We start from the raw sequence: 26719 nt of genomic DNA, 5'->3' as shown, positions 1-26719 counted from the left end.
AGATATTTCATTTAAAAGAATTTTCTTTTTATTGAAGTCAGAAATAAAGAAACCAACGAGTTTGACAATTATTCAAATGAAAGTATGCAAAAAATTTATAAATGTCATTAGAATATATACTTATTACATTTTTGGCGCTACTGCACTTTCGCACCCCCCCCCTTTTTTTTTTTTATTGCAGATTATGATAGAAAATTTCATGCTGATTCAGAAAAATATAAAAACATGGACCTGAAAATCAACGGAAAGTGCTCTAATTCGAAGTCAAAGTTGTAAAAAATCCCACTAAAAACCCTTACATACGCCATTTTCAGAATAGTAAGTTAATGATCTTTTAGCTTACAAAAGCAATACATTAATAGCATGGTTTTTACGTTAAAAAAGTCGTTAAAGTATGTTTTTCCGAAGTATCTTCGTAGAGCGCAATCACTGATCTCAAAATATAACTGGATAGCGTATTCAATTGTCTTTTTCAAAAAAATTTGAAGCCAAAATTGGCCTCCCAAGATGGCGGCGATCGGAGCTCCTAGCGGTGATCGATGTACATTTTATAAGGCTTTTTAAAGAGATATGAAAGAAAATAAATAAAGTTTTGAAAGAAAAACTAGACTATGAAATAAAGTTTTAAAAATTTTAAAGAAATGAATTGATTTCTAAAAAAATCAGACAAATTAATTATTTGGATACAAAGGTACAAGATATTCGATGTACTTTTTAAGTGCAATTTACGATTGAATAATATTTATGCATAATCTATGTACCTTTTAGTTCTTAGTTACCCAATGCAGTGTGCTTGAAGGTTGATAAGAAAACTGTATGGTAAGCGGCAGCGGTGTCTACTTACAAATTTGACAAATTTTATATTTTCAATTTTTGTAGAAGATACCAGATATGTACATGCTGCATGAACTATTAACTGAGTGCTGTGAGTACACACAGCTTAGGGGTTCCTTCTAGGATTATTTAATACATAATTTTAATTAATGGATATAGTATTTAATAAAAATATTAAATACAAATAAATTTTTTTTAATATATATTATTTTATATTATTTTTTGTAATATTCCAGCTCTCAATGATTGAGTCAATTGTTTTTGACTTGTTATTCAAAAAGAATTATTAAGGGAACTTTTTGATAACATATATTTTGTATGTTAACAAACATCAACATGTATCTTATCAAAAAATGTATGATATATAAATTTACAATAAACCATCTGCATTAAATGTTGGAATTCATTAGTACTTTCTTATCATTTTAAATAAAGCAGTTTTTTAAAATTCAAAGACAGAGGAGGTTTAATTAAACCAACCAAAAGTGTTGTTATCATATGCGAAGAAACTGAAAGATGTTTCCAAAGGTTGCTTGCCTCATTAAATGGCCACCTTCCAAATGAAATAGGAATTCAAATGCCATTTCTAGTGCTGTTTTGAGATCAGTTGATTACTCAAAAATATTTAATGAACAAACTTCTCATGTTTGACTCATAACTGATAACCAATGGATCCATTCGGAACTCCGTCTCGTCGGATTTTTCTCGGTTTTTCGGAGTTTCGGAGTTCGAGAGAAATCGAGAAACCTCGACGGAACTTCGACGAGGTTTTTAGAAAATATCAATTTTTACTCGTAAAATAATTTATTTCTTATTTTATTTCTACGCTGCTTTTACAATAGTTCATGTTGTTTTCAAAATATAAGTGTTCTCTTTGTTCAATATCAACACAAATTTACATCGCAAAGCAATTAGTAATGCACAGTGAGACAGGTGGTGGTGGTGGAAAAACCTCAAAAAAAAAAGCTTATTCTATTCCAAACCATATATGGTTTGGAATAGAATAAGCTTTTTTTTTTTTGAGAACAACTGCGATTGATCTTCATTTTTCATGCCTAATTAAACTTCTTCATATACTTCAATTGTGTCTCTCTCCTATTACAACTGATGCTTATTTATTTTGCTTAGAGGAAAAAATAGCTGCTTATCATACACTGTTTATGGAATTATATCCAGAAAAATTTATACCTAAGCTTCATTTTCTCATACATTATCCACATCAATCCAGACAATTTGGTCCTCAACGATACCACATGTGCATGGGATTTGAGAGAAAACACCAAGTAATTAAAAATATCAGTCACTTTAATTTTAAAAATATGCCATATACTGCCCTAAAGGGAATGATCTTAAACACTGTATCATCTTTTTACAGTTCTGCTGGTGAGTTGAATAATGGAGTTCTCTCTGAATTAGATCAAGTAACTTTTAAGAAAAATGTAATATCTCGTATTCAGGTTAATGGTATTAAATATTGTCTTGGGTCATGTTTATGGTTTCATAGTGGTTCACAATTTCTTGTTTATACAATTAAGGAGATACAAGTCAGAGGTGACAGAAAGTTTTTTATTACAACACAGCTCCAGTCTGTTGCATATGATGAGATAAGAGGTTTTTTTAGTGGCATTGAAGATATTACTATTCCTTTAACACCTATTTCACCAAAAAATATTCCTTTTCCTTGGCCTGCATTTTACTTTAAAGAGGCTGGTAACATCTATATTGTACCCCCAGCACTTCCATGTTAGTTAAATAGATAAATACAGTTTGGAGTCATTCATAAAGTGCATATGCACCTATTTACAGAGTGAGAAACTACAACCAAAAGTTTACTGAAAGGATTATATTGTCACAAATTATTTTTGACTGACTATATATATATATATATATATATATATATATATATATATATATATATATATATATATATATATATATATATATATATATATGCATATATATATGCATATATATATGCATATATATATGTATGTGTGTTTGTATAGCTTTTTTTCAATATTGGGAATATATATTGTCTTACTTTTTTTTGTTTTAAGATAATTGAGTTTAAGGAGTTAAAATCTTTAGAATTTTAAATTTTTCAAAAATTGGGAATTCCGCTATATAGGAAGTGCCATTGTCAGGCTTACATCCTGATATTGATGAAAAACATTTTTTTGATTTACTACTTACGAAGCACTTGATCATTAAATGTTATAGTTTGTAACTTGTTCTAAATGTTTTATTTTAAAAATAAATTTGCATTTTTTTATTTGAAGCTTTTATTGTGTCAAATTTAATAACGACTATCTACTAATATTATGTTATTAATATCTACTTGCATATTGATTTAGATTGATTGAATTCCTTTTGTTGGCGATGTTAGACAACAACTCATTAATTACTTTCCTCCACACATTAAACAATTTGTTAGCAGCAACTCTGTAGTTGATGATAAGATTGTGGCCAGAGAATTAATGGCTTGTCTGTTATCATTCTGCTTCTCCCATATCCCAACTCATGCTAACGTTGTAAATAGAATTCTTCTGCACAAAATATTTTTTTCAAAGTTAAAGTCGACTTGTCTAAGCTTATATCCTTGTTATGGTCAACGATGGGTAAGTGAATTATTACGCTTAATATTGTATTTGTTAGTCCAATTTGTTCATACTAAAAGTGATAGGATTAATTTTGCATTTAAAGATTTTATTATTTTAAGTTCATGTACTTTTTGGTTTAAATAAATAGTCATTTATGCATTATGTATTATAAATAAGTAAATTTTAAAAGTTAATGCTTTTTTAAAGTTTTATTTGACAATTTATGCATTAATGTTTGTTTAGCAAACAGCCTCATCAATTTGCTATTTCGTTACTTTTTTTTTTATAAATTATAAGATTATATTTTGGTTATGTTAGGATCTCATTTTTAAAAAGTTGCCAAACAATTTTCGACAACGACAGTATACCAAGTGTCGCAGCTTAAAGGTGAAAAGGCTTCCACAGGTTTCTGTTTCAAATAACAATAGGAAACTCAAACCTGTTGTGACTGAATTGGTAGCTAATCAAGGGCAGCTATTAAACGATGTTGAAGTAAGAAAAACATAATTTATGGATTTAAGCAATATTACTTAGATATTCTTGTAAATAAATTTTCTCTTAATTTATTCCAATTTTTATTTGATTAATTTCTGTAGCTCTTCTATATGTTTAAAATCGACTAGTACTTTTCATTTTAGAATGAATTAAAAAAAAGAAAACCTTCACAGCCAACCTTGTCCATTTTAGATAGACAACTATTTAATAATGAGACATTCAGTATGATACCAAAGAGAATTAGTTTTTCTCCTACACTAATGCTGGAGGAAGCAATTCGTTTTTATGCTGATTTCAAGGATGCTGCAGTCAAGATACAAGCAGTGTTGTCTTGGATTTCTCCAGAGTCTGGTAACCACACTGACAATTTGTTAAAGCTCCAGCAGAAACTTATTTCCAAGAAGACATGTGATAAATTGTTTATGAAAGTGGATGTAAGTTTATCACTTGAATTTTTGAATTTATTTGAATTAAACAACAACATGCATGTCTATGTTTCCATGAAATAGCATACTTTTCTTTTCTGTCTCTTTTTTTTTTGTATTAGTTTAATTCTTTCACGGAAATAATTTTAAACTGGAATGTGTGTGAAAAACTGGAATGTCTACTTTTTAAATTTTCACAAGATTTTTTTGCAATATTATTATTTTACTATTGTACTATTATATACTGTTTTAGTGTGACTCTATTGGAGAATACATAAGAGTACCGAGTTCTTATGGTCCCCAAGTGATTTTTAATCACAAGGAGTATGGCATAAGGAGTCGACAGGGTCTTGAGATGGACATTCAGCCATTAGTCAGCACCAGTGAGATGGTGGTGACTTTAGTTATCGTGTATTATTTATTGGACTTATCATATCCATCTTATTTTGGCAAGTTGCTTGGTTTTTTTCAAGAGATATGTGGATTTGAACAATTTATTTTCATATCAAAAAAGTGCAATACACTGTTGAACTCTTTTCGAAGTAATGTAAAGTTTGTTTCAAATATATATGCATGATCCTAAACTACATGATACTATATATTGAATAATTTATAATGATTACTAACTAATACTAATAAAAGTATTTGCATAGAACGCAGTTAATGTCCTTTTCCATATCAAACTGTTTTATAAAAAAACTGTAAGTGGTTGTGTAACAACTAACAATTTATATGTATATATATAGAGAGAGAGTTTTGCTTTTAGTGAATTGCATGGTCATTATAGAAGAAAAAAAGAAGCATATTTTAAGAAAACTGAAATTTCCTCAAACATAACGGATAACATAACGGGTAATTACCCGTTATCTCAGATTTTCAAACATAACGGATAACATAACGCCAGTTTTCGTGTTTTATAACGGGTATTTACCGTTATGTTCAATGTATAATTCGTATGAAAATAACATAACGGCAGTTACCGTTACGTTATTTTCATACGAATTATATATTAAACATAACGGGTAATTACTGTTATGTTTAATGTATAACTTGTATGAAAATAACATAACGGTAATTACCGTTATGTTATTTTCATACGAATTATACATTGAACATAACGGTAAATACCCGTTATAAAACACGAAAACTGGCGTTATATTTTTAAAAAATATAACGGGTAATTTTTTTACTGTGTATAATAGAACATACTCGTACTTTTCCATTGTACTATTTCAGAAACTCTTTTGATTATAATAGTATCTTTTTAATAATAGAAGTTTTTAAATCCACAAAAATCAGTTGCGGTATAATAAAATGTAATGCATAATGAAATATCTTTTTTTGTCAAAAAGCAAGAATTTTTTAATTTTTAAGCAAAGATATTGTAAACAGTAACTTTTAAAATATGATGTGTGTGTGATATTAGTCAATGTATTTTAACTATTTAATAGCGTACCTTTACAAAAAAAAGTCAAGATCATTATTTACAATATATACAAAAACTGGTCTTAAAATAACGAGGTAAGTTTTAAACATATAATACTTTTTTTTTACAATAATGTCGTATATCGTATGATCAAAATAATTTTCTCCACCTTAAGTCTAATATTCTTTTATAGAGAAAAATGATTTCGGAAGCGTGGAAATACTTTGATAAAGTTGTAGTAAATGAAAAGAAATACGGAGATTGCAAAAAATGCCATAAAAGAATCGCTTGTCTATGAAGCAGCACAAACGGCCTAATTGGTCACATCAAAAGTTGCGAGAAAATAGATTTAAAACCATCCAGTTCCAGACCAGTTTTGACTAAGATATCGTTAAACTCGATTAGGTCCATAACTCAATCTGAAACACTAAGAATGCTTTTTGAAAATTATGGGCATAGTTTGCCCAAGTTAGCGTCCACAATTTCAGAAAAAATTAAGATGTTTCATGCTGAAGCCAAATGTTTAATGATCGCTGAATTGTCTGCATTGAAAGCAAAAGGAGAAAAATTTGGACTAACAGGTGACGAATGGTGTAGCAATAGAGGTAGAAGATACTACAATTTAAATGTTCATCACGACCGAATATATTGTTTAGGAATGGTGAAATTCCCGTCTCCTAGTTCTGCCGAAACATTAAACATTTTAATAATGCAAAAATTAAAATAATTCGGTATAGATGATGAAGATGTTGCAGGTAAAACTACGGATGGCTGTAGCTGGGTGGTGAAATTGGGTACCACGTTTAAGTTTCCACATCAAATCTGCCAGAATCATTCAATTCATTTGAGTGTTTGATTTGCTATACGCTAAAAAAGGTTGTCGCGAAAGGTTGTCGCGAAGGTTGTCAGAATTCAAGCAACTTCCTCGGAAGCAGAAAGAGTTTTCTCCTCGTCTTCCAGATTTGTCACAAAGTTTCGTAGTTCACTTTCTGATGAAATGATAAATGTTTTCATCTTTTTAAAATATTATTTTGAAAGATCTTCAGAATAAATACTTTTTTAATATTCTTTTTTTAGTTTTTACTATAGGTACCCCAAGAAGTCTTTATTACAGAGCACCGCGGCAGGACATTTAACTGAAAGTTCACGCCTTCTTCAAGCCATTTATTAGATAAAACTTGCTCGTTAAAAGATTGCGATTAGAAAAATATTTAAGTACTAAGGAATATAAAAATATAATTTTTTTAAAAATTTAATATAAATTATAAATCGAAATATATAAAAATAAAAAAATCAAATACAAGAACAATGTTTAATTTTCAACTAGATAGTTTAATTTTTTAATTTATAACAAAGTTTTATCGAAGCTACGGTTTTTTCTCGACTCCGACAGAGTTTTTTCTCGATTTTTCTCCACTCCGGTTTTTCTCGATTTTGGATCCTCTGATATATACTGACAGTTTTTTAACTCCTGTTTCTCATAGAACAATAAAAAATGAATACCCAGCACTCTTCAAAACGTAATAATAGGAATGAGATCATAGTATTAAGCAGATTGTTTCATTTCAAAAGTAAGAAATGATAATATTAAATGCTAATTTATCTTTTTTTTTACCAATAATTGATCACTTTAAGTAATTGTGTTAAATCTCACAATAAGTTGTTGCTAAATTTCATTCTTTCATCCAGCTTCTCCATTGTTAATTTTTAGAAAATACTTTGGAAAACTTTTGGAAGTTGACAAAGGCTGATATATGCAAGGTTATGTAGTGCCTATGGTAGATCAGACTGATGGCAGAGCCAGTAAACTGATTTTTAATGCGGTCCAAAAGACAACCTTTAACTGAATTTTGTGTTAGAAAGAAAATATTTTACAACCTTATGTTTATCTATAGTTTTTTATTTCCTAAGCTCAAGTAAGTTATAATCGCCTGATTTGTTAGAGTCAAAGGTTAAGATATATCCTATGCTTGGGATAATGAAAAGTGAAAAAATAAAAGTATTAGGATAAACATACACCAGGGTCGACTTTTAGCCTTCTTGTATTATAGGCGAGTGACAAATACCCCTTAAAAAAAGGCTTTTAAGGGGTAGTTTGCTACGTTTTTCCTTTTTCTACCGCGCAAATTTCGAATTTCGCAAAAAAAAAAAAAAAAAAGTAAACAAAGTTGAAGAGGTTTCGAACAATTAAATTCGAACCTAAGAACATAGCAAAACTGTTTGAGTGTTTTTATATGAAAGGTGAAGTTTAACTTAACGTCAAATTCTTAATATGATCAATCACGCGAGGTGAAAATACGTCACACGTTTAAAACTAAAATAACACGAAAAAAAAAACGAAATTTTCTCAAACTGGCCTTAAATCACCCGAGTTAGAAGAAAGTAATGAAAGCAACAACAAGAAATAAAGTTTGCACAATAAAAGAAGAAGAATAAGAAGAAAAAGAGCAACTGGCATTAAATGTATGATGGCAACAGTGATTATTATTGTAAAAAGAAGAATGAGAAGAAGAAAAAAAATGAATTAAAAGAAGGGAGAGTTTGAGAGTATCCAGCGTGCATAAAACTTAAAGAAAGAGGCTGTGCTGAAAAGAAGCTAGAGAGTGAGATAACAAGAGTGGTCAGAGTAACAGCAGTAACAACATCAAAAGCAATGGGAACAATGAGCAAATTTAAGAGCAATGGCAACAACTGTTTTTGGAAACTTAAAAAACAGTAGGACTCAAACAAATAGACAGTGTTGAAAAATAGCAACAGAGGGTGATTAGATATTCCTAACAATGACAATTGACAATTTAACTAAAACAAAAAAAAATATTATTGCAAGTATAATATGGTTAGGGTTACGATTAAGGTTAGTGTTAGGGCCCACTTACTTGAGAGACTTGGGGCTGGCAGGCAATAATACTCCCGTTAAAGTCCTACCAAGATGGGCATTTTTCTGCAATATGTCCTCCACCAGTCAAGAACATCAACCTTTGAATCTATCACAGTTGTGTTTTTGAATTTTGCCCACTTGATGGAGATCTAATGACCCTCAGAAGTTAAACGTTTAGTAAACTTCGTATAACTTCGCTTACTTTAATCTAAAATTGTTTAATTTCAAATTATTTTAAAAAAATTCGTATAACTTAAAGTTCTTCTCTACGGTTCCTTTTTACAAACCTTTTTAAAATTATGTTGTTTTATTCGAAAAATTTCTTTCGTAAATTTTGTCTTTAGGTTTTTTTTTTCGTATTTCTTCGTTAGGAATACTGAATTGTGAAAATGCTGAAGTGTGCATGCATATTCAAAACCTTCATACTTTTTTAAATCAATTAGTAGAATTTGTAAACTACGAGGCTGCTACAAAAGCACATGATTCAGTTCAGAGCTTAGGAAGAAACTGGAGCGGTTATTATATTGTCTCAGGTATATTCTTTGCTTGGAGCTATTAAAATATGTATCTTAGCATGAGCAATATTAATTGCCAGAAGTTTATTTCACTTTCTCCGTTAAATTTTTGTTATCTTTAAAAGGAATTATACTCTTACATTAAAACATATAAAGGTATAAAATATATCACTTGAAGCTGCAATCAGAGGTATTTGTAGATATATGTTTATGAATATAATTGTTAGAAATCTGTATATATTGTACTTGTTACTACAGTAAAGTGCTTTTTTAATTTGTTCAATAACATTTGTTAGGTAATACACTCTGTGAGGGAAAAATACAATAGGAAGGGTATGTCACATGATATTTTGGAAAATGTTTCATTAAATCTTTTAATAAACTTTTTTCTTTGTTTTTATTTTATTCACCGTAAGTCAAAAATATACGTACAGTTTTTTTTTCCGTGTTTATCACAGGCTTTACCTAATAAAAATTTTGCTTTTCATTCACAAACATCACTTAGGCTTGATCTGTTAACACGCCGCCATGTTTTATATTCCACGCCACCAACTTCTTAAGCACCTTAAATGTTATGGCGTCATTGAAAAATACGAAAAGGTGTTTTCCAGAGCTTTTTTCGGTAAAGCTTTTAAAAGTAAAGCTTGAAACTCTTTTTATATTAAACGTCTTTATTCTACGTTACTTTTCTACTATTCCTTATTATCTGTTAAATTACTATGTATTTTGGTGGGCCACAGAGACCGTATGATAATCTGTTAATAATAATTTGATTGGCTTCATCAATAGACTGTTGAACATTTTCATCAAAAGTTTCTAGATTTAAGCCTATAAACTCATCAATAACAAGCAGATTGTAATCAGCCAGCATTTTACCACTTTGATTAACAATCTTTTCAATTTGATGAAGAGAAGCTTGTTCAGCTATTAGAAGTGGGAATGAGTAGTGAATGAAATCTTCCATCATAAAAGCTTTGTATGTATTCCTGAGATGTAAAGGATTGTCAGGTTCACAAAAGGTCAAAATATTTGAAAACAACTGTCTAATTTGCCATGGCAAACGTGTTAAAACCGCCTCAGAAAGAGTATTCTGCCATTCAGTGTCATCTTGCAACAAACCTTTCAAAACATATGCTTTACGAAATGTTTCAAGGACATTACCATTAATAGTACGCACATACTCACAAGATGTTGTTCCTTTTGCTAGCAAAAGTAACAGTCTAAGAAAATTCTCCAGTTGGATTAACTTTATACATTCTTACTATCACTTTATCACCACACCTTTGTCTAACCTTCGATTTACAATGTTTATTATCAAGTATAAAGTGGTAAGGAATGTCTACATACGAATAGCAATGTGCTCTTTCATTTTCAGTATTCAACTTAAACCATGCCATTAGGTGCGTATCACATTGAGCTGCAAGATCTAAAGCCATTTCGTCAGGTTAGAATTATTTTGTTCTATCTCCCATTTTAAACGTTGAAAGAAAGTTTTTGATTTTTTTCTATAAGTAAAAATTACTTAAAATTTTACTATTACTTTTTAAAGAAATAATAACTTATTCTTCAAATAATTTATATCTAAAGAAACTATATAGAAAAAAAATTTTAAAAATAAAATGTATTTTAAAAGTATTCATTACTTAGTAAAATCAACAATTTATTTTCTCCCAACGTTTAAAGTTTGAGATAGAACAAAATAATTCTAACCTGACGATTTGTTCTACTCCTTCTCTAAAATACACTAATTGATTTTTAAGGTAGATGAACTTCAAGGCGTATAATAGTGTGACATGACTTATTGGATACTCAAAAATTCGCCACAATGCTTCAGGTGCACTAACATAACGACAATCTAAAAAAGTGTTTACTTCATCAAGATTAATTTGTTCATTTAATAAAATATTTGCACAGTCGTGACCATTGTATATGTATTTGTACAAATATTTAACAGCCTTAACAGACATGCAAGCTTCAACATTAATGTGAGCTTGATATTTCTTTGATAACCATGGATTGTAAGGTACCACCCAGCGGTTATCTACATTGTTACCTGTAATATTGATAATCAAACCATTATCACGACGTCTTTAGCGTGGATAACCATTATGAACTGCTACTGTGTTAGCGCTAAATTCTTTAGGATAGTTTTTACTGCACACCCCATCTTTCATGCAGGGAGAATTTGGATTCAGTATGCCACATGGACCATGACTCATGCAAGTTTTAACAACCTCATAAAGGTCTCGATTAACAATCGGATCTGGAATTTCTGCAGATATTAAATTATTGATATCATGTGCTGTTTCAAGCTTATCATCATTTGCAAAGTGAAATAAAATATGAACATGTGGCAAACCACACTTTTGAAACTTAATAACCTGAACATGTTACAACTTTCCCTAATACACCGTGCTTAAAAATGTCATTGAGAAGGTTATTTAGTTTGAGTTTAAATACTAGAATAACTAAGTCAGGTCTATCATTTGCTGTCTGATCTGGATATAAATTTTGGGTTATAAGTGAAAGTATTAAAAAGATTTGGTTTACCATACTTTTTAATTAAAGCCATAGCATCTTCAAAGTTTTCTTTTAAGGCTCGAGGATTTCCTACATAAGTTGATGGCATAACTACAACATGCCCTGGTCTAATATGATTAATTCCAAGGTTGTTTACATGTTCGTTTAAGACATCATGCTGCTCGCTTCTCAGCTTGTTTTGGTTATTTTTGATGAAAGCAAGGCGCTGGCCTTCGATTTTAACATACACATCAATAGCATATTGCTGAAACACATTTTTGCCATGAAAGAGTGAAGAAAAAAATTGCCGAACTGAAAGTTTATAATTGTAATTCTGAGATAATGTAACATGATTTCTCACCAATGTAGCACGTTTAGGGTTGTGAACCAATTGATTATGCCAACCAGCAAAACCCCTTGGAAAAAATAGAGGATAAACCATAGGATCTAAGATGGCAGACATACTTGATATAGTTTTAAGAGGATGACCTCTTGGATAAATAATGACTCTCTTGGAAGCAGGTGGTGCACCATCTTCACCAACAAATACAACTGCAATTTCATTATTTGAAGGGAGATTATAGTGACTTATAGCGATTATAGCATTTTATGCTGGAACATCATGATTCCAAAATATTTATAGCAAAATCATGAAGTAAACAGCGCTTAAGACAAAAAATCAAATTGAGATAAAACAAATTGTATATATGGCAAAATAATTTGTATTGGCTTTTAGTGAATGATTAAAAGCAGTGATTTTTAATAAAATTACCTATTTACCATTTTTAACAATAGACGCCAACTGAAGATAAGCCAAATGTCTATTAACTCAAAAGATAACAAAAAAACATCACAGCAAAAGCACACAACAATAGGACACACCATAAGTTAATATATATATAACATAACTTAAGATAACATTCATATGTAACAAAACATAAGTAACATTACGCAAAATGTTATTATAATACATTACTATGTATTTTTAGAATAATTTTTAATAATAAAGGCTTGAAAACAGCTAGACCTAAAGCAGTAACAGTTTGACACTAAACACTATGGTGTAACTCTCTGTTAAAAGTACATCACTTGGCTGGCAAAGTTGACAAACCTTGCTCTACACATTTACCAAGTCACAGCACTTTGAAAACACAGAAACAATATAAAATAAACATATGTACCAACTATAGACACAATAAATGTGTCTAAATATATATATAAGGTTAAATATATGAGTAATTCTATTGCGGCGGTAAATACCGCCACCTTAAGCTGGGAAATTTGCTAGAGTGGCGGTAATTTTCTAAGATGAGGCAAGCGACTTTAAACGAGACAAAGCTCAGTGAAACTCAACTCAACCTTGTTTAAAAAATGGACTTACATAAAGGCCAATCGTTTCAAACAGCAACTGAAGCTTAAGCATTCATTACCCAATTTTTAAAAGATCATTGGCATCCTTTGTGCCAAAGGAATAATGTGACAGTTTCGTCATATAACAAGAAAGTGAGTGTGTCACATTTTATGTAAGACGAAGTGGGGTACCATTGACGAATCTTTAGAAAATAATTTTGTTATTTTGCTTTGACTAACTAAATTTGGTATGCAATATTTCTACGTGTTTACCGATGCAATTGCTGCCAGGATACTGATTAAGAATGTAGTTAGTTAACTAATACTATTGATGGATAATTAATTTTGTTATTTGGGTTATAGTAACACGACTTGGCTGGCTAGAATTAAAACTTAGCAGTAGGCCCCCTCTCCATAAAACGAGTCATTGTTTATTAGGGTATCTAGAAATAAATGATAATGTAATAAAAAGTGTTCCATTAATTATGCACAATACCATACATGTACCTGTACATATTACAATCAAATTTTTTGTTTTAAATAGGTAAGGTTTATATTGTGTGGTGTCATTAAAGTAGTATAACATCCTCTTTAAAGAAGAGCTAAATAAATAGGTAAAACCTGTTTTAAAATTTCTACAGACAATAATGATCCAAAGTTTGCTTTAACTGAGAGAAGAAACAAAAAAGAATGGGAAAAATCCAAAGAAAAAGGAACTGATTTTATAACAACTGTTAAAACAACTGAGGCTGCAACAAATGGTGATTCATTAACTCAATCTGAGGGGCATGAATTATTTTTTGCCCCAATACCAAAGGTTTGTGGCAGACCAGCAGTAGCCGGACAGCGTGCATTTAAAACATTTGGTACTAGAACAACTAAGCTATCATCTTTATTGCTTAAAACCAATGAATGCCTAAAAAATAGTACAATGGAAAGTGCAGCCCAAGTACAACAAAATGACAGTTGCAAGGAATGTGGTTTTGTTGATCCCCCCCAAAAAAGAACCAAAACAATACCTTGGATGGATTCAATGTGATCATTGTAATAGTTGGTAGCATTCTTCCTGTTCTGGTTTTAACAAGAAATTTAAGTTAAGTGAACAGTTTATGTGCAAATAATGTGTTAAATAGATTGAATACTTCTCAGCATATTGTTGTTACATAAACTGTTGTTATAAAAATGAAATTTTTCTGTTTATATATAGAGAGAGACTTATTAACATATATTTATGTAGTATTTGTAAAATAATTTATATAAAGTGTAGCATTAATATAAATATTAGTGGTTAAAATACTAACTTGTTTCCATTGTTTTAAATTATTTATCAGCTGTGATGCATTTCACTGTAAAGGAACAAGTTCTAAAGAGATACTCTGTAAATTGTTTTTAAAATTTGTTTAAGCTGAACCAATATTTTAATCTAAATGTAATGTATATAATATTGTCACTGCAAAAACTAATAAAAATTTATTTTATTATTTAAAAAGTTTTTTATTTAATATATTAATATATGTTTTATAAATTTAGATATTGCTGGAAAGATCATGTGATGCTAATAAAGCATTGTTTAATGAGTTATCATACAGCATACATGTCAGGGAGCTAAAAGCTAATCGACATTAATTGCCTGTTAATTTTTTGTTCCTTGAAATGTCATTTTGGAATTCGGAATGAAAGTTGTGATCATTAACTACTTCAAATTGATTACAGTTATGTTTAAATCTGATTCGGTTTGACTATTTAAGACAACAAAATCGTGCTAAATTTTAGTGATTATTGGGTAATTATGAACTCTTTACCAATTTGCTAATTTTTCTTATTTGATTACTTCTCCATAATAAACTTAATGTATGATGATGTGTTTACCGAGTCTAAAAACGTCACCTCCCGCTGCCCTTCCATCCTCAGAACCGGAAGAACCAGCGACGGAAGTAGAAAGACGGAAGAAGGCTGACGGAATGATCCGTCACCCTTCTTCCGTCTTTCTACTTCCGTCGCTGGTTCTTCCGGTTCTGAGGATGGAAGGGCGGCGGGAGTTGACGTTTCCAGACCCGGTAAACGTAAATTTTGTAAAGAAGTGTGCTAAAATAAAAAAATATTGATCAGAAACTGCACCCATTACTGATAATAAAAAAATCAAACAATATTATATATAAATATATGCGGACGCGTTAGTACATTTGCGAAAAAAGACCACTGTAAAAAACGTAAAAAAAACACTGTAAAAACGTTAAAAAACACTGTAAAAAAACGTTTAAAACTAGTGTAAAAACGTAAAAACAACCAGTGTAAAATTGTGCAAATTACAAAAAAATACAAAAAAATAAAAAAATAAAAAAATAAAAAAATGAAGAAGAAAGTTACCTTTCCTTCGCCGCCATTTTGAATGTTGTATGTTGAAAATTTGAGCAGAGCTTCCGCGTCTGATCTCTACGAGGGCTTTTGCCCAAATGAACGTTTTAACTTTGCACTGGTATATATATTTTCGACGGCCCTTAAGTAAACAAACCTTTGCGGGGGTAGATTAATTGACCAATCAGATTGCAGAGAAAAGTAAACAAAAGAATAAACTGACAAATCAGAATGCATGGAAAAGTAAACAAAAAAATGAATCAACCAATCAGAATTAACCTTGTGTTAACAAAAGAAATAAACCGGGGGTAAAATAATAAAAAGACGGGTGTAATGAATACACGTTAGATATGTGTAGATATTAGTTAAGACGAGGTTAATAATTAATATAAGTTAATAATTTTCTTATAAATAGGTTGAAATAATAGTTGTTACATGCGTGAAATTGATGAAAAGACGGTGTTAAAATGAATTAAATTTTAAATTTGGGTAGAATGAGTGGAAGAAGATATATGCCTCCATATCCTAATCGCGGAAATGGATTAAGTAAAAAGAGAGCAGTAAAGAGAAAAAGACAGAGAGGTGGAGGAGAAATAGCTGAAAAGGGGATTGAAATTTTATCTCCTCTTCCTTTGGCGTTTACTGAAAGTGCGAGTCGATATTTAGGGAAGAAAGTACTTGATAAATTGTCACCCAGTAAAAAGAAGTTTGTAGTTTTACCACAATCTTCAACACCGCAAATTGTTACAAGTCGATTTGAGAGATATGATGATTAAAAATCCATTTAAAAAGTTGAGAAGGTGGTGAAAGAAAAAAAGCGAAAAAAGACGAATAAAAAGAATAAAACCGGTTCATTATGAATATTGGTTTATTAAAGAATAAGTTATAAATTATATTCTTTTCGTTGAGTTTCAATATAATCCTCTAGTTTCTGCACACGTGTAAACATTATGAAGTCTAATCGATTTTCGATTTGGTTTGATGCTCCCCATAGGTATGCACAACATCTTAATCGATCAACAAAATCGGTAATGTGTATGGAGATTTGAAGAAATACTGCAATTGCGCTGTCAATTTCTGTTTTTCCAATATTTGTGTTTTGATCTGTGTTTGCATCGTTTAAAAGTTTTAATACCATATCTGATTTAATTAGATCTTTGCTGTCGAGCGATATGAGAAACAAGTAATGATGCTTGAATTTCCATACAATCTCCCATTCTTTGCAGTTGTAAGGATCAAAACGTGTATAGCAATGGGTGCATTTTTTTTTACAAGTCATCTAAAGATGTTATTTTATACCGTTTAAAATTTGATAATTGATATTTGATATTTGATATATAAATACAATTATTAAAAAACAAAAAAAATATAAAGAAATATTAAATCATATGGAAAGCACAGAGAAAAAAAGTTTTGTTAAACAAATATTTGACGTAATAAAACAAAATAAAACAGTCGGTTTGTGTGTGTTTCTTATAATTGTTTTTTTTGCCGTGTATTTTGGAAAAGAAAAAACACAACAGTTACAATTTGCAATTGATTGGATTGCTACAATTTTACCGAATATAAAATTACCAACACCTTTTACAACAAAAAGAACAACACCTTTTACAACAAAAAGAACAACAACGTTTTTTCAACGCTAATTAGATAAATGGTTATTGAACTTGGAAAAGTCGATAAACGATTCGTGTGTGATTTCCGAAGGTTTGACATGAATTTCATGGTGTTTGCGATCACACATACCGCATAGAGTAATATGACAAATGTTACATCTGTTATGATGCATCGATGTTTTTTCGATGAATATTTCGCACACGAAACATTTTGAATATAGACTGCTTTTATGACCAAAATGTTCATTTAAACTTTTTTTCATTTTTTTCCATTTTTTCAAATAATACATGGCAGATTGATTGCTCGCTTTTAACAAAGTTGTAAAATCGTGACTTTGATATCGTTTGATAGTTTTGTTCACATTTCTTTCTAATTTGCATAACGAATTGAGTGTTTTCGTTACTCTTTTATCAACGATCGATTCGTGATTTTCATCCTCATCTTCATTGTCTTTACGGTTTATACTTCTGACATCGACTTGGATTTCTGTCAAAAGATTTTGAATTTTTTCCAATTGTTGTTCCATTTTTTTTTCTTTTATACGTTTGTTTGCTGAAAGAGAGTATTATTTAATTATAACAACAAATTAATTTTTTATAATAACGTTAAATATGATTTTTTCAAAATATTGTTTCCAATAATTTTTCCAAAATTCGTTACAGCAACATTTGCAATAACACAAGTCTTGATCGGGAACGTTTTTATCGATTTCGTTTTTCATTTGTCGGATAAACATTGTTTTTTCAAAAGCTTCATTTATTTCTTCTTTAAAACTCTTCTCCATTTTGTAAAGTATTTTTTTTTAGTTAACTAAAAAAATATAGTTATAACAAAGTTATTTTTTAAATTGAAATAAAACATTACAAAGATCATCTCGTCCCATTTTGACAAAGATTTGATTCCATCGAACAAATTCATCTTCAGAAAACCAATCTTCCATGGAATAACCTTCATTATTTAACCAACGTTTAATCGTTTCATAAGTTTTTCGTATGATTTTTCACAATCGTAATCATAGTCAATACAATTTAAAATCGAATTTTGTAATTGTAATTCTCTTCCCAATTTTTTCCAATCTTTTCCAAGACGCAGAGCGAGAGCATTGATAAATAATCGAAAAGTTGGTTTCAAATTTTTTATTCAATCTGAAAAAAAAATATAATAGAGTACATAAAATAAATAAAAATAATTATTTTTTTTCTTGGAACAGTTCTTGGAACAGTTCTTCTCGTTTTTTTTCGTCATTCTTCCAATCTACGTTAGGCATTCGCTCCATAATACTTAACATTTCTTTTCGTTTTTTTTCATCATTCTTCATAATATCGGGCAATTGTTCCATTATATCTTTGTCAATATTAACACTGTTTCCTTTGTTGTCATTTTGAATAATGTAAATGTCACCTCTTATTGATTTCAAAAGTGGATATTTTTTAACGTGAGAGTTTCTTGGATAAGGATAAGGATAAGGATGATTGTTGTACAACACAGTGTGATGTGGAGATATGACAAGATATTCTTCCATTGAAGGTACTTTTTTAACGTTGGTCAATCTTGGTTTTCGTAGTTCGCTCTTTGATAAATGAAGAATTTGCACCATTATTATTTATTATGCTAAATAAAAAAAAATAATTTTATACATTATAAACTTAACATTTTGTAATATTTTCGAATATTTGTTTCCAAATTTCTTCATTTACATCAACAGTTTTTTTATTTAACATTGGATCGTCATGCGATTGATAGCGTGTACAAAGTGGAATAACATAAACGTGTTCTTCTGTCGAAGTAATGTTGATTGGATAGCGAAGACGCGGTTGAAGAGCAATGTTCAAGGTTATTGTTATAAATAGCGATATTGTTGTAATCACCATTGTTGTAGCAAATATTATTATAAACACCATTATTGTTGTAAGTAACATTATTATAAATGCTGAAAAAAAATATAAAAAAATGTATCAAAATAAAAATTTACACATGCAAGGTTTTTTGTTAATTATTTTTGTTTCATTTTTATCGTTTCTTAGCATTAAAGTATCATGATTTCCTCCTTCGCGCAACGTTGTTTTGTCGGCAATGAAAACGTCGTTGTTGAAAAATAATTCATTAACGAACATTTTTCTTTTGAAAAGGTTTGCAAAGCATTCGTGAGTTTCTAACCAATCGACTAATCTGTCTTTCGATTGTTGCAAAAGTCTTTCTTTTTTTTCTTTTCTCATCTCATTATCCATGATACAACACGTGCAAAAGCAACGAACGTTTTCAATTGCTTCGAGATTTCGAAGTTCTTCTTTTTTTTTTATCGAATTTTCTGACGAAGACGAAGAGATGTCCAAGCCATTTTTTTTTTTCCAATATTTTTTTTTCACATCGTTTGCAGGAACATTCGTTGATAATATATTTATTCATCTAATAATATATATAGAGTTATAATTTGTTCGTTAAAAAATAACAATCGTTGTTTTGCGTTTAAACCCTTTTCTTTTAAACCGTAAGGATCGACAGGTGGAGGTGGCGGTGGTTGTAAAACCAAAGCTGAAGGAGGTTTCTTTTTCTCCATCTAAAAATTCGTTATTTTTTTTAATAAAATATATAATATATCACAAAATGCGTTGTTGCTGGAAGAGTTGGAATTATATTACAATACAAAAAAAAAAAATCGACCATGGTAGTGAGTCAAAATATAAAATCGTTTTTTGCGCAAACATCATATCGACCGATATGTTGTAACTTTTGAGAGAGTTCTTTTTCGATATCGTTTTCGTTTTCTAGTTCTTTGTTCTCGTGTAAACCAGACGCTAATCATTTTGAAACATTTTTCTCTTAAAAATCGAAAATCGACATCGATACAATCGAGTTCATCTTCGTCAATGTTTAACTGTCTTCCTAATCTTTTCCAATCGCTCGCAAGTTTACTAGCAATTTTTTCGAATTTTAATCTTCTTACCTATCTTTTTTGCTCATTGTCAACTTCTGTTTCTGTTATTTTTCTTTTTTTTTCCATCTAAATATATTAAACATTTTTATATTTACACAAGTTACAAACAAAAAAAGTTGCAGATTCGTCTTCGTAATTTCCGTATTCGTCCGTTTTGCAAAGTTTGCACACGACATATTCAAAGTCGTATTCGTAAGTTTGAATCATTTCGCTTTCTTCAAACATTTCTTCGCACATTTCTTGTATGCGGTTTTCGATTCTTCCCATATCGGTTTTGAGTATTTTTTGCGCCAGTGCAACGGTTTGCTCGTGTAAATCGATTTGTTTGTCAAACGATGTCATCACGGCTTTCGTCAGAGTTAAAATAGGATTTTTGTAATCTGAGGCGCACACTTCTCGATCTAGAGTGTAGTGTTGTTCGCAGCGATGATTGTTGTTGTCAGAATAAGAAACTTTTATTTTACGAACATAAGAGACGGCGTTTGATGTATAAAAATGAGGTGTTGTCGATTGCAGTTCTGCAAAAGGTTTGACGAGGTTGTACAATTTTTTTTCCAATACAAGCGGTTGTCGTTCAAGTTGATATCAGCCCAGAAATATTGCGTCGTTGATGTGATGTTTCCGTCTTTGTCAAGACATTCGTCTTCCAATTTTAAACGCGTTACATAGTGAGGGGCATTTTGAAAAAATTGAAAAAAAATCGAAAAAATATCGAATGAGGAAGCATCGATATTTGGGATTTCCTCGTTTTTTTCGAGATTATCCTCGAGAGTTTCGTTTTTCATTTCCTCGAACATATCTCTTAGTCGTTCTTCGATTTTTTCGTAATCGGATTTGAGTTTTTCTCGCATCATCTCGAACGTTTGATCTCGTAAATCGATTTGTTTTTCAAATGGTGCCATCAATGCTTTGACCAAAGTCAAACGAGGGTGTTGGTAATCAAACTCGCAGAGTTTTCGATCGAGAATAACGACACCGTCATCATTTTAGTCGTGAAAATAACAAACTTTTATTTTGCGAACAAATAAGGATTTCTCTGATGGATCCAACGTGTATTGTTACAAGTTTTCTCTCCAATCATTTTCTTTACAATCAATGTCAACCAAAAAACATCTTCTGTCTTGTCTTGAAAATTTAATGTTTTGAAAAAATCAATGTCTTGAAATTTTTCATTTTCGTTATTGAATTCGTTGTATACCTCCAAACGAGTATAAAATAAAGCATCCATTTCGTCGTTCATTGTTATTGATTAAATTAATTAATTAATCTAAAAAATAAAAAAACACGTCTTTTTTTTTTTTTTTAATTAAAAATCACGTAAAAACAAAAAATTTTTTTTTACAATCTTACATCAAGGACGGCAATTTGTTCTGCTTCGGGATAAAAGGGTGTGAAAAACTTTCGCAACCTTTCGTTGTTATCGATGCAAAACTCTATGGCAGACACGTCTTGAACGAGAAATTCTCGATTCCATACTTTTTTAGCCTTCCAAGGATTTTCAACGTGTTCGCGTTCCCAAACGGCGTTTTGAAAAGTCACGCATTCGTCGATGATTTTTTGCATCGTTTCGGCATTAGAGGGGTCGACGAGCTTCACGCAAATGATATCCATTTCTTCACGAACTTCTTACGAGCGTTCTTTGTTGGTGTTCAAAATCATGGTTCGTCTGACAGAGGGATCGTCTTTGCAAAACTTTTTTTCGGCTCTGAAAAAGAGCAAGTGGTTTTCTACCGTTTTTTTTAAAATCGATGAGCGAATACGAAGGCATAGTGTTTTTGATGTTTGTCCAACGTCGATCGGCTTTTAAAGTTAAGTTTACTCTGACAGGCTTGCTGTAAAAAGCAGGGTCGACGGTAGTGTACACTTTGTTCAACGTCAGAGTGTGGAGTTAAAAAAGAGGAACTACGTGAGCTTGAACATATCCTCCACCGTTGGCAGAATCGTTGACGACTTTGTCTACGTTTGAGATCATGTAGCAAGTAGCTTCAGATAAGTTAGGATAACCGAATTTCTTCGACATTTTTTTTTTATTCTTCTTCTTCTTTTTTTTGCTTCGAGTTGTTTCTTCTTGTTCGATTTGGTTTTGAATGATTCTAAGTAAAAAAGCGATGCTTTTATACGCCTGAAATATTTAAACAGCTGTTTAAACAAACGGATACATATACAATAAAAACGGTGTTATTTTTAAAACATGAGTAGATAAAGGTTCAAAGTATAAACCAATATTATTCTGTTTCCAAAGCAACTTGTCAACAAATACAAAAAACGTTAGGTATACGTCATGTACACGTCATATATCACCAAGACAACATAGACAGGTGAAACAAGTTCAAAAGCGTATAAAACTGTGCAAAAGAAATAACAAAAAAAAAGTTCATTAAAAAAAAATTGAAAAAGAAAAAGGTTGCGTTCTAAAAAAAGAAGAAGAAGAGGAAGAAAACGAAGAAGAAGAAATGTTTTTTATGAAAAACGTGGACGGCAAAAGAAACATTTTTTTAACAGGAAGCGCCGGTTGTGGTAAAAGTTACATGCTTCGAAAATGTTACAGATATTTGAAATCGATGGGAGCAGAGTGTCGCATGACAGCAACCACGGGAATCGCTGCCAGTTTGTTTGAAGACGGAACAACGTTGCATTTGTTAGGCGGAATCGGAATCGGTTCAAAAAAGATGAGCGAAATAGTGAAAGAAACGTGGCGAAACGTAGAAGTGTTGTTCGTAGACGAAATCAGCATGTTAGATGCGAACTATTTGGACGCTCTCAACCGCGCCGTGAAAGTGGCTAGAGGAAACGAGCGACCGTTTGGCGGCGTGCAGGTGATCGTTTCTGGCGACTTTTTGCAAATTCCGCCTGTGAGCGGAAAGTATTGTTTTGAAAGCGAAACTTGGAAAGAAATGAACTTTGTCAAAGTGGAACTAAAAACGACGAGACGACAAAAAGACGAAGCGTTTGCGTGCATGTTAGGCGAAATACGTGAGGCGAGTGTGAGCGGTACAAATTTGTCGTGGCTCAATTCTCGTTTCGTAGAAGATCCGCCTAGTAACGTTCCTCGACTCTACTTTAAAAACGCCGAATGCAACGTTTTTAATCGTTTCATGTTGAAATTGATCAAAAACGAAAAGATGCACGTTTTCGCTAGCAGCGATTATAACGCTCGAGGGTATTCGTTTCAACTGCCTCGAAGGTTAGAAGTGAAAGTAGGAGCTTTGGTCATGTTGGTCAAAAACTTGAACGAACGATTGCACAACGGTTCGTTGGGAAGGGTGACTAAAATAGACGAACGGTGCGTTTACGTGCAATTTAAAAACGAAAATCAATCGACGGCGATCGAAAAAATCGAAGAAAGACATTATGAAAGCGAAACGGTGGTTTCTAGTCGAGAAAATTACCCGCTCATTTTGGCCTACGCGATGACCGTTCACAAATCGCAAGGATGCACGTTTTACGAAGTGGTGGTGTTTCCTTCGTACGAATTTGCTCCCGGACAATTGTACACCGCGTTGTCTCGTGTTAAAGATATAAACGGATTGTATTTAGAAAATATAATTTGGCATCCGCAGCGTTATAAAAAAGTACTTGATTTTTATCAAAAATGTTAGTTGTAATTATTTTTTTTTTAGATTTATTAAAAAAAACATGAGAATCAAAAGAAAAGAGTTTGAAAATCGCGACTTGTTGAACAGGTTTGTGTACGAATCGAAAATCGATTTCGAGGACGGAGAAATTGTCAACGAAGCCGTTATTCTCGAAGCTTCGGAAACATATGCAGCGATCAAGAAAAAACTGATTCACTTTGTAAAAACGTTTTACGAAAACACTTTTTTTCGAATCGAATTGTCTGGCGTGTTTTAACAAAACGTATTACGTCGAATACAACGTGAAAATGGCTTATTGTTTGGGTGTCGAATACGACGTTGACGACGAATATTACCAGGTTCGCTTGCAAAACTACAAGAGTCCCGTGTATTCCGTGAACGTGTTGTCCTACGCGATTTCGTTAAAAAACCATCAAAAAAGAGTGTTGGAAAAAAGCACCGCTTCGATAGGAATGAAAAAAAGCGGGTGGAGCGTGCTGTGTTTGCTTCGTTTTGAAGCCGTGTCGTACGTTCGACAGCACCGCGTTAAAGAGATGAAAGTGATGAAACATCTAACAACGATCGGCGGAAAAAGAGTAAGCGAAATGAGCGAAGAAGAGCTGAAAATCAAAAGGGAAAAAGACAACGATAGAAAACGAAAAAAAAGAGAGACGATGAGTGAAGAAGAGCTGAAAATCAAAAGGGAAAAAGAAAACGAGAGAAAGCGAAAAAAAAGAGAGACGATGACTGAAGAAGAGCTGAAAATCAAAAGGGAAAAAGAAAACGAGAGAAAACTAAATAAACGAAAAAAAGACAAATGACGGAAGAAGATGACGGAAGAAGAGCTTCTCGTTCAAAAAGAAAGAAAATGCGAAAAAAACGCGTTACAAAAAAGAAAAACGCGAAGCGAAACAAATCTCGTCCTCAAAACGGAACAAAGTCGATGGGAGATCGAAGGACCGTGGCAACACGGTGGTGGATCGTCTCTGCAAAAAAAACCCCAAAATCGCAAGACGTTTTTTTACAAAAACGCGAGCAAAGACGTTTTACAAAAACGCGAGCAAAGACGAAAAGGAAGAGTTTGACGCTTGGAAAAAAGAGCAAACGTCTTTAGATTTCGCCGTTGTTCGGAGAAGGACTGTGTTTTTACGCCGCCTTGATCGTTTCGTTGACGCTCAGCAAGCTGAACGTGGATTCGCTCGAAAAATGGAAACGGTTTTTGCTGGAGCGTTGCGAAGGCAACGAAGCGGGTGACATCGAGGATGAAAACGAATTTTACGAGCTGTTGGAAGAGGGTCTGAGCGAAAAGCAGATCGAAACTCAGAGAGTCGCGTTGGAAAAGTTGAAAAAACCGTTCGTGACGATCGAAACGCTGAGCGAGATTTGTCAAGACTTTGCGTACGTCGAGTATTTTGCAAAGCACAACGTTCAAGTGTGGACGTATCGAGAAAAAAACAACAACGCGATTTACTACATGAAAAGTTTCAAGAGAAAAGCGGTCAGAATGACGAGAGCCTTTGTCAAATGAGTCTTCGAGAGCAGAAAAGCGTTGTCGGAGGAATGGGACAAGCACAAAAAGTTTTGGACTCGAGAAGAACGAGAAGCGGCCAACGCCCGTTTGCAAAGCAGACAGACGCTAAAGATCTTTTTGAGAGAAGAAGAAGACCGAAGTACGTTCCACGCTTGTTCCATGCTGACGTTGCAACATTGCTTTTATTACGAAAAATCGCAAGCCCGTTTGCAAAAAATGCAGCAGTGCGACAAATGCTCTTTGTTTTTCAGCCATCTGAGCAGTCACACGCCTTCGTGTGAAGGGTTTTACAGCAAGACGCAGTTTGCTTTTTATAAACACGGTTATTACGGCGAAAACGAATCTTTTTTAGGCAGCAGTCGAGTCGCTCCACTGTTTTTCATGACGTTCGACACCGAAACCGAACTGGTGAAATGCGGACGAGAAGTAACAACACCTACCACTCGAGAGTTGGGTCGACAAAAGTACTTTTGTCACACGTTTTCGCTGTTTTGCACCCACCCGCCTCTGGCTCGTTCGCTGTTTGGCGAGCATCGTACGGTCGTGACTTGGTACTACGAAAACACCGAAGAGAGCATGTCCCGATGTCCGTTGAGCAAACTGCCTGCCGAGATGAACCATCCTTGGTTGAGAACCGAGCGTCGAGCTGCGTACGAAGAGTGTCTTTACAAAAAAGGTGGCGACAGGCGGCGGGCAGGCAGGCAGAGTCGCGAAGCGACTCTGAGGCAGGATGCTTATACTCCTCAGAGTTGCAAAGCGAGTCTGAGGATCGGGAGCTACAACAACAACAACAACAACACGCTCCTCCAAAAAGAGAGAACGTCAAACTGTGGTTGTTCAAAGGCATCACGCAATTGGACATGACGAACGATCTGCTGTCAAACACGTGAAAATGGCTGGTGGGCAAAGAGTATGACGATTTGAAAGAGCTTTTGTTCGAACCGGCGCGACTGTATCGCTGCTTGTGCGTCTTGGAAGAATGTTTTTCCGAAAAACCCGACGCCGTACACCGAGAGGTGTTTGAAACGGAACTGTTTTGCGATCTAGAACCCGAAAAAACGTGGAACCTTTTGGTTCCGTTTTTTGAGCAAATGACCAACGAGAGTTTGCCATCGTCGTCGTCTCGTTTGTTAAAAACAGTTTACGACAGTTTAAAAAAGAGAGCTCATCCTTGGATCGACATGGTAAAAGCGTACGGTGCGTCGCGTCCCGAATACGACGTTTTTTTCAACGTGATGATGAGCAAAGCCTATCAGTTGTGCGGTGACGGAAGAAAACCCGCGACGAGAAAAGTGTTGTACGGTAACGAGACAATGGCAAAAGTGTATGCCGCGCAGCACGACAAACTGATGAGAATGTTTGAGGATCACGTGGTAGTAGATCACTGTCATTGGACGGGAAAAGTGATTGGTTTGGCGCACAACAGCTGCAACATGAGTTACGGAGCTCGAATCGAAGCGGATCCCGTCATAAACGTGTACGCTCACAACTCGTGCTTCGACAACCAAGTCTTGAATTTGAGCTGCTCGTTCGCCAAGTGTTTTAGCTTTTTTAAAATGCCGTCGTTGTCGTTGCAAGAAGAAGAAGAAGAAGGAGGAGGAGGAGAAGAAAGAGAAGAGCTCGAAGAAGAAAAAAATACAAAGAAACGCTGCGACACGTGTCT

The 26719-nt window shown here is 32.6% G+C and overlaps 3 protein-coding genes across 3 annotated transcripts; 2 read left to right on the top strand and 1 right to left on the bottom strand.

Moving 5' to 3' along the window:
- The first annotated feature begins 3176 nt into the window (after nt 1-3176).
- On the top strand, nt 3177-6848 carry LOC145180993 (uncharacterized). Its single transcript, XM_090091768.1, has 6 exons — nt 3177-3452; nt 3753-3926; nt 4073-4363; nt 4608-5206; nt 5806-5875; nt 5974-6848. The coding sequence occupies exons 1-4, from the start codon at nt 3312-3314 to the stop codon at nt 4929-4931; spliced, it is 930 nt and encodes a 309-aa protein (XP_089947894.1). The 5' UTR covers nt 3177-3311; the 3' UTR covers nt 4932-5206; nt 5806-5875; nt 5974-6848.
- Nucleotides 6849-9257: 2409 nt separating this feature from the next.
- LOC145198344 (uncharacterized) lies at nt 9258-12156 on the bottom strand. The gene is made up of 6 exons (XM_090090480.1): nt 11724-12156; nt 11555-11671; nt 11278-11445; nt 10884-11214; nt 10293-10393; nt 9258-9289 (listed from the first exon to the last, which is right to left on the bottom strand). The coding sequence occupies exons 1-6, from the start codon at nt 12154-12156 to the stop codon at nt 9258-9260; spliced, it is 1182 nt and encodes a 393-aa protein (XP_089946606.1).
- Nucleotides 12157-22511: 10355 nt separating this feature from the next.
- LOC149886492 (uncharacterized) lies at nt 22512-23549 on the top strand. The gene has a single exon (XM_090090479.1). It carries the CDS (start codon nt 22512-22514, stop codon nt 23547-23549), a length of 1038 nt encoding a protein of 345 aa, XP_089946605.1.
- Nucleotides 23550-26719: the final 3170 nt, after the last annotated feature.

This window comes from Hydra viridissima, unplaced genomic scaffold (genome assembly GCF_058129835.1).
Source record: "Hydra viridissima isolate aposymbiotic clone 2 unplaced genomic scaffold, HvirCarnegie_v1 scaffold_6, whole genome shotgun sequence".
Lineage (NCBI taxonomy): Eukaryota > Metazoa > Cnidaria > Hydrozoa > Anthoathecata > Hydridae > Hydra > Hydra viridissima.
Note: the sequence above shows the minus strand (reverse complement) of the source record. Positions and strands in the feature narration are given on the sequence as shown.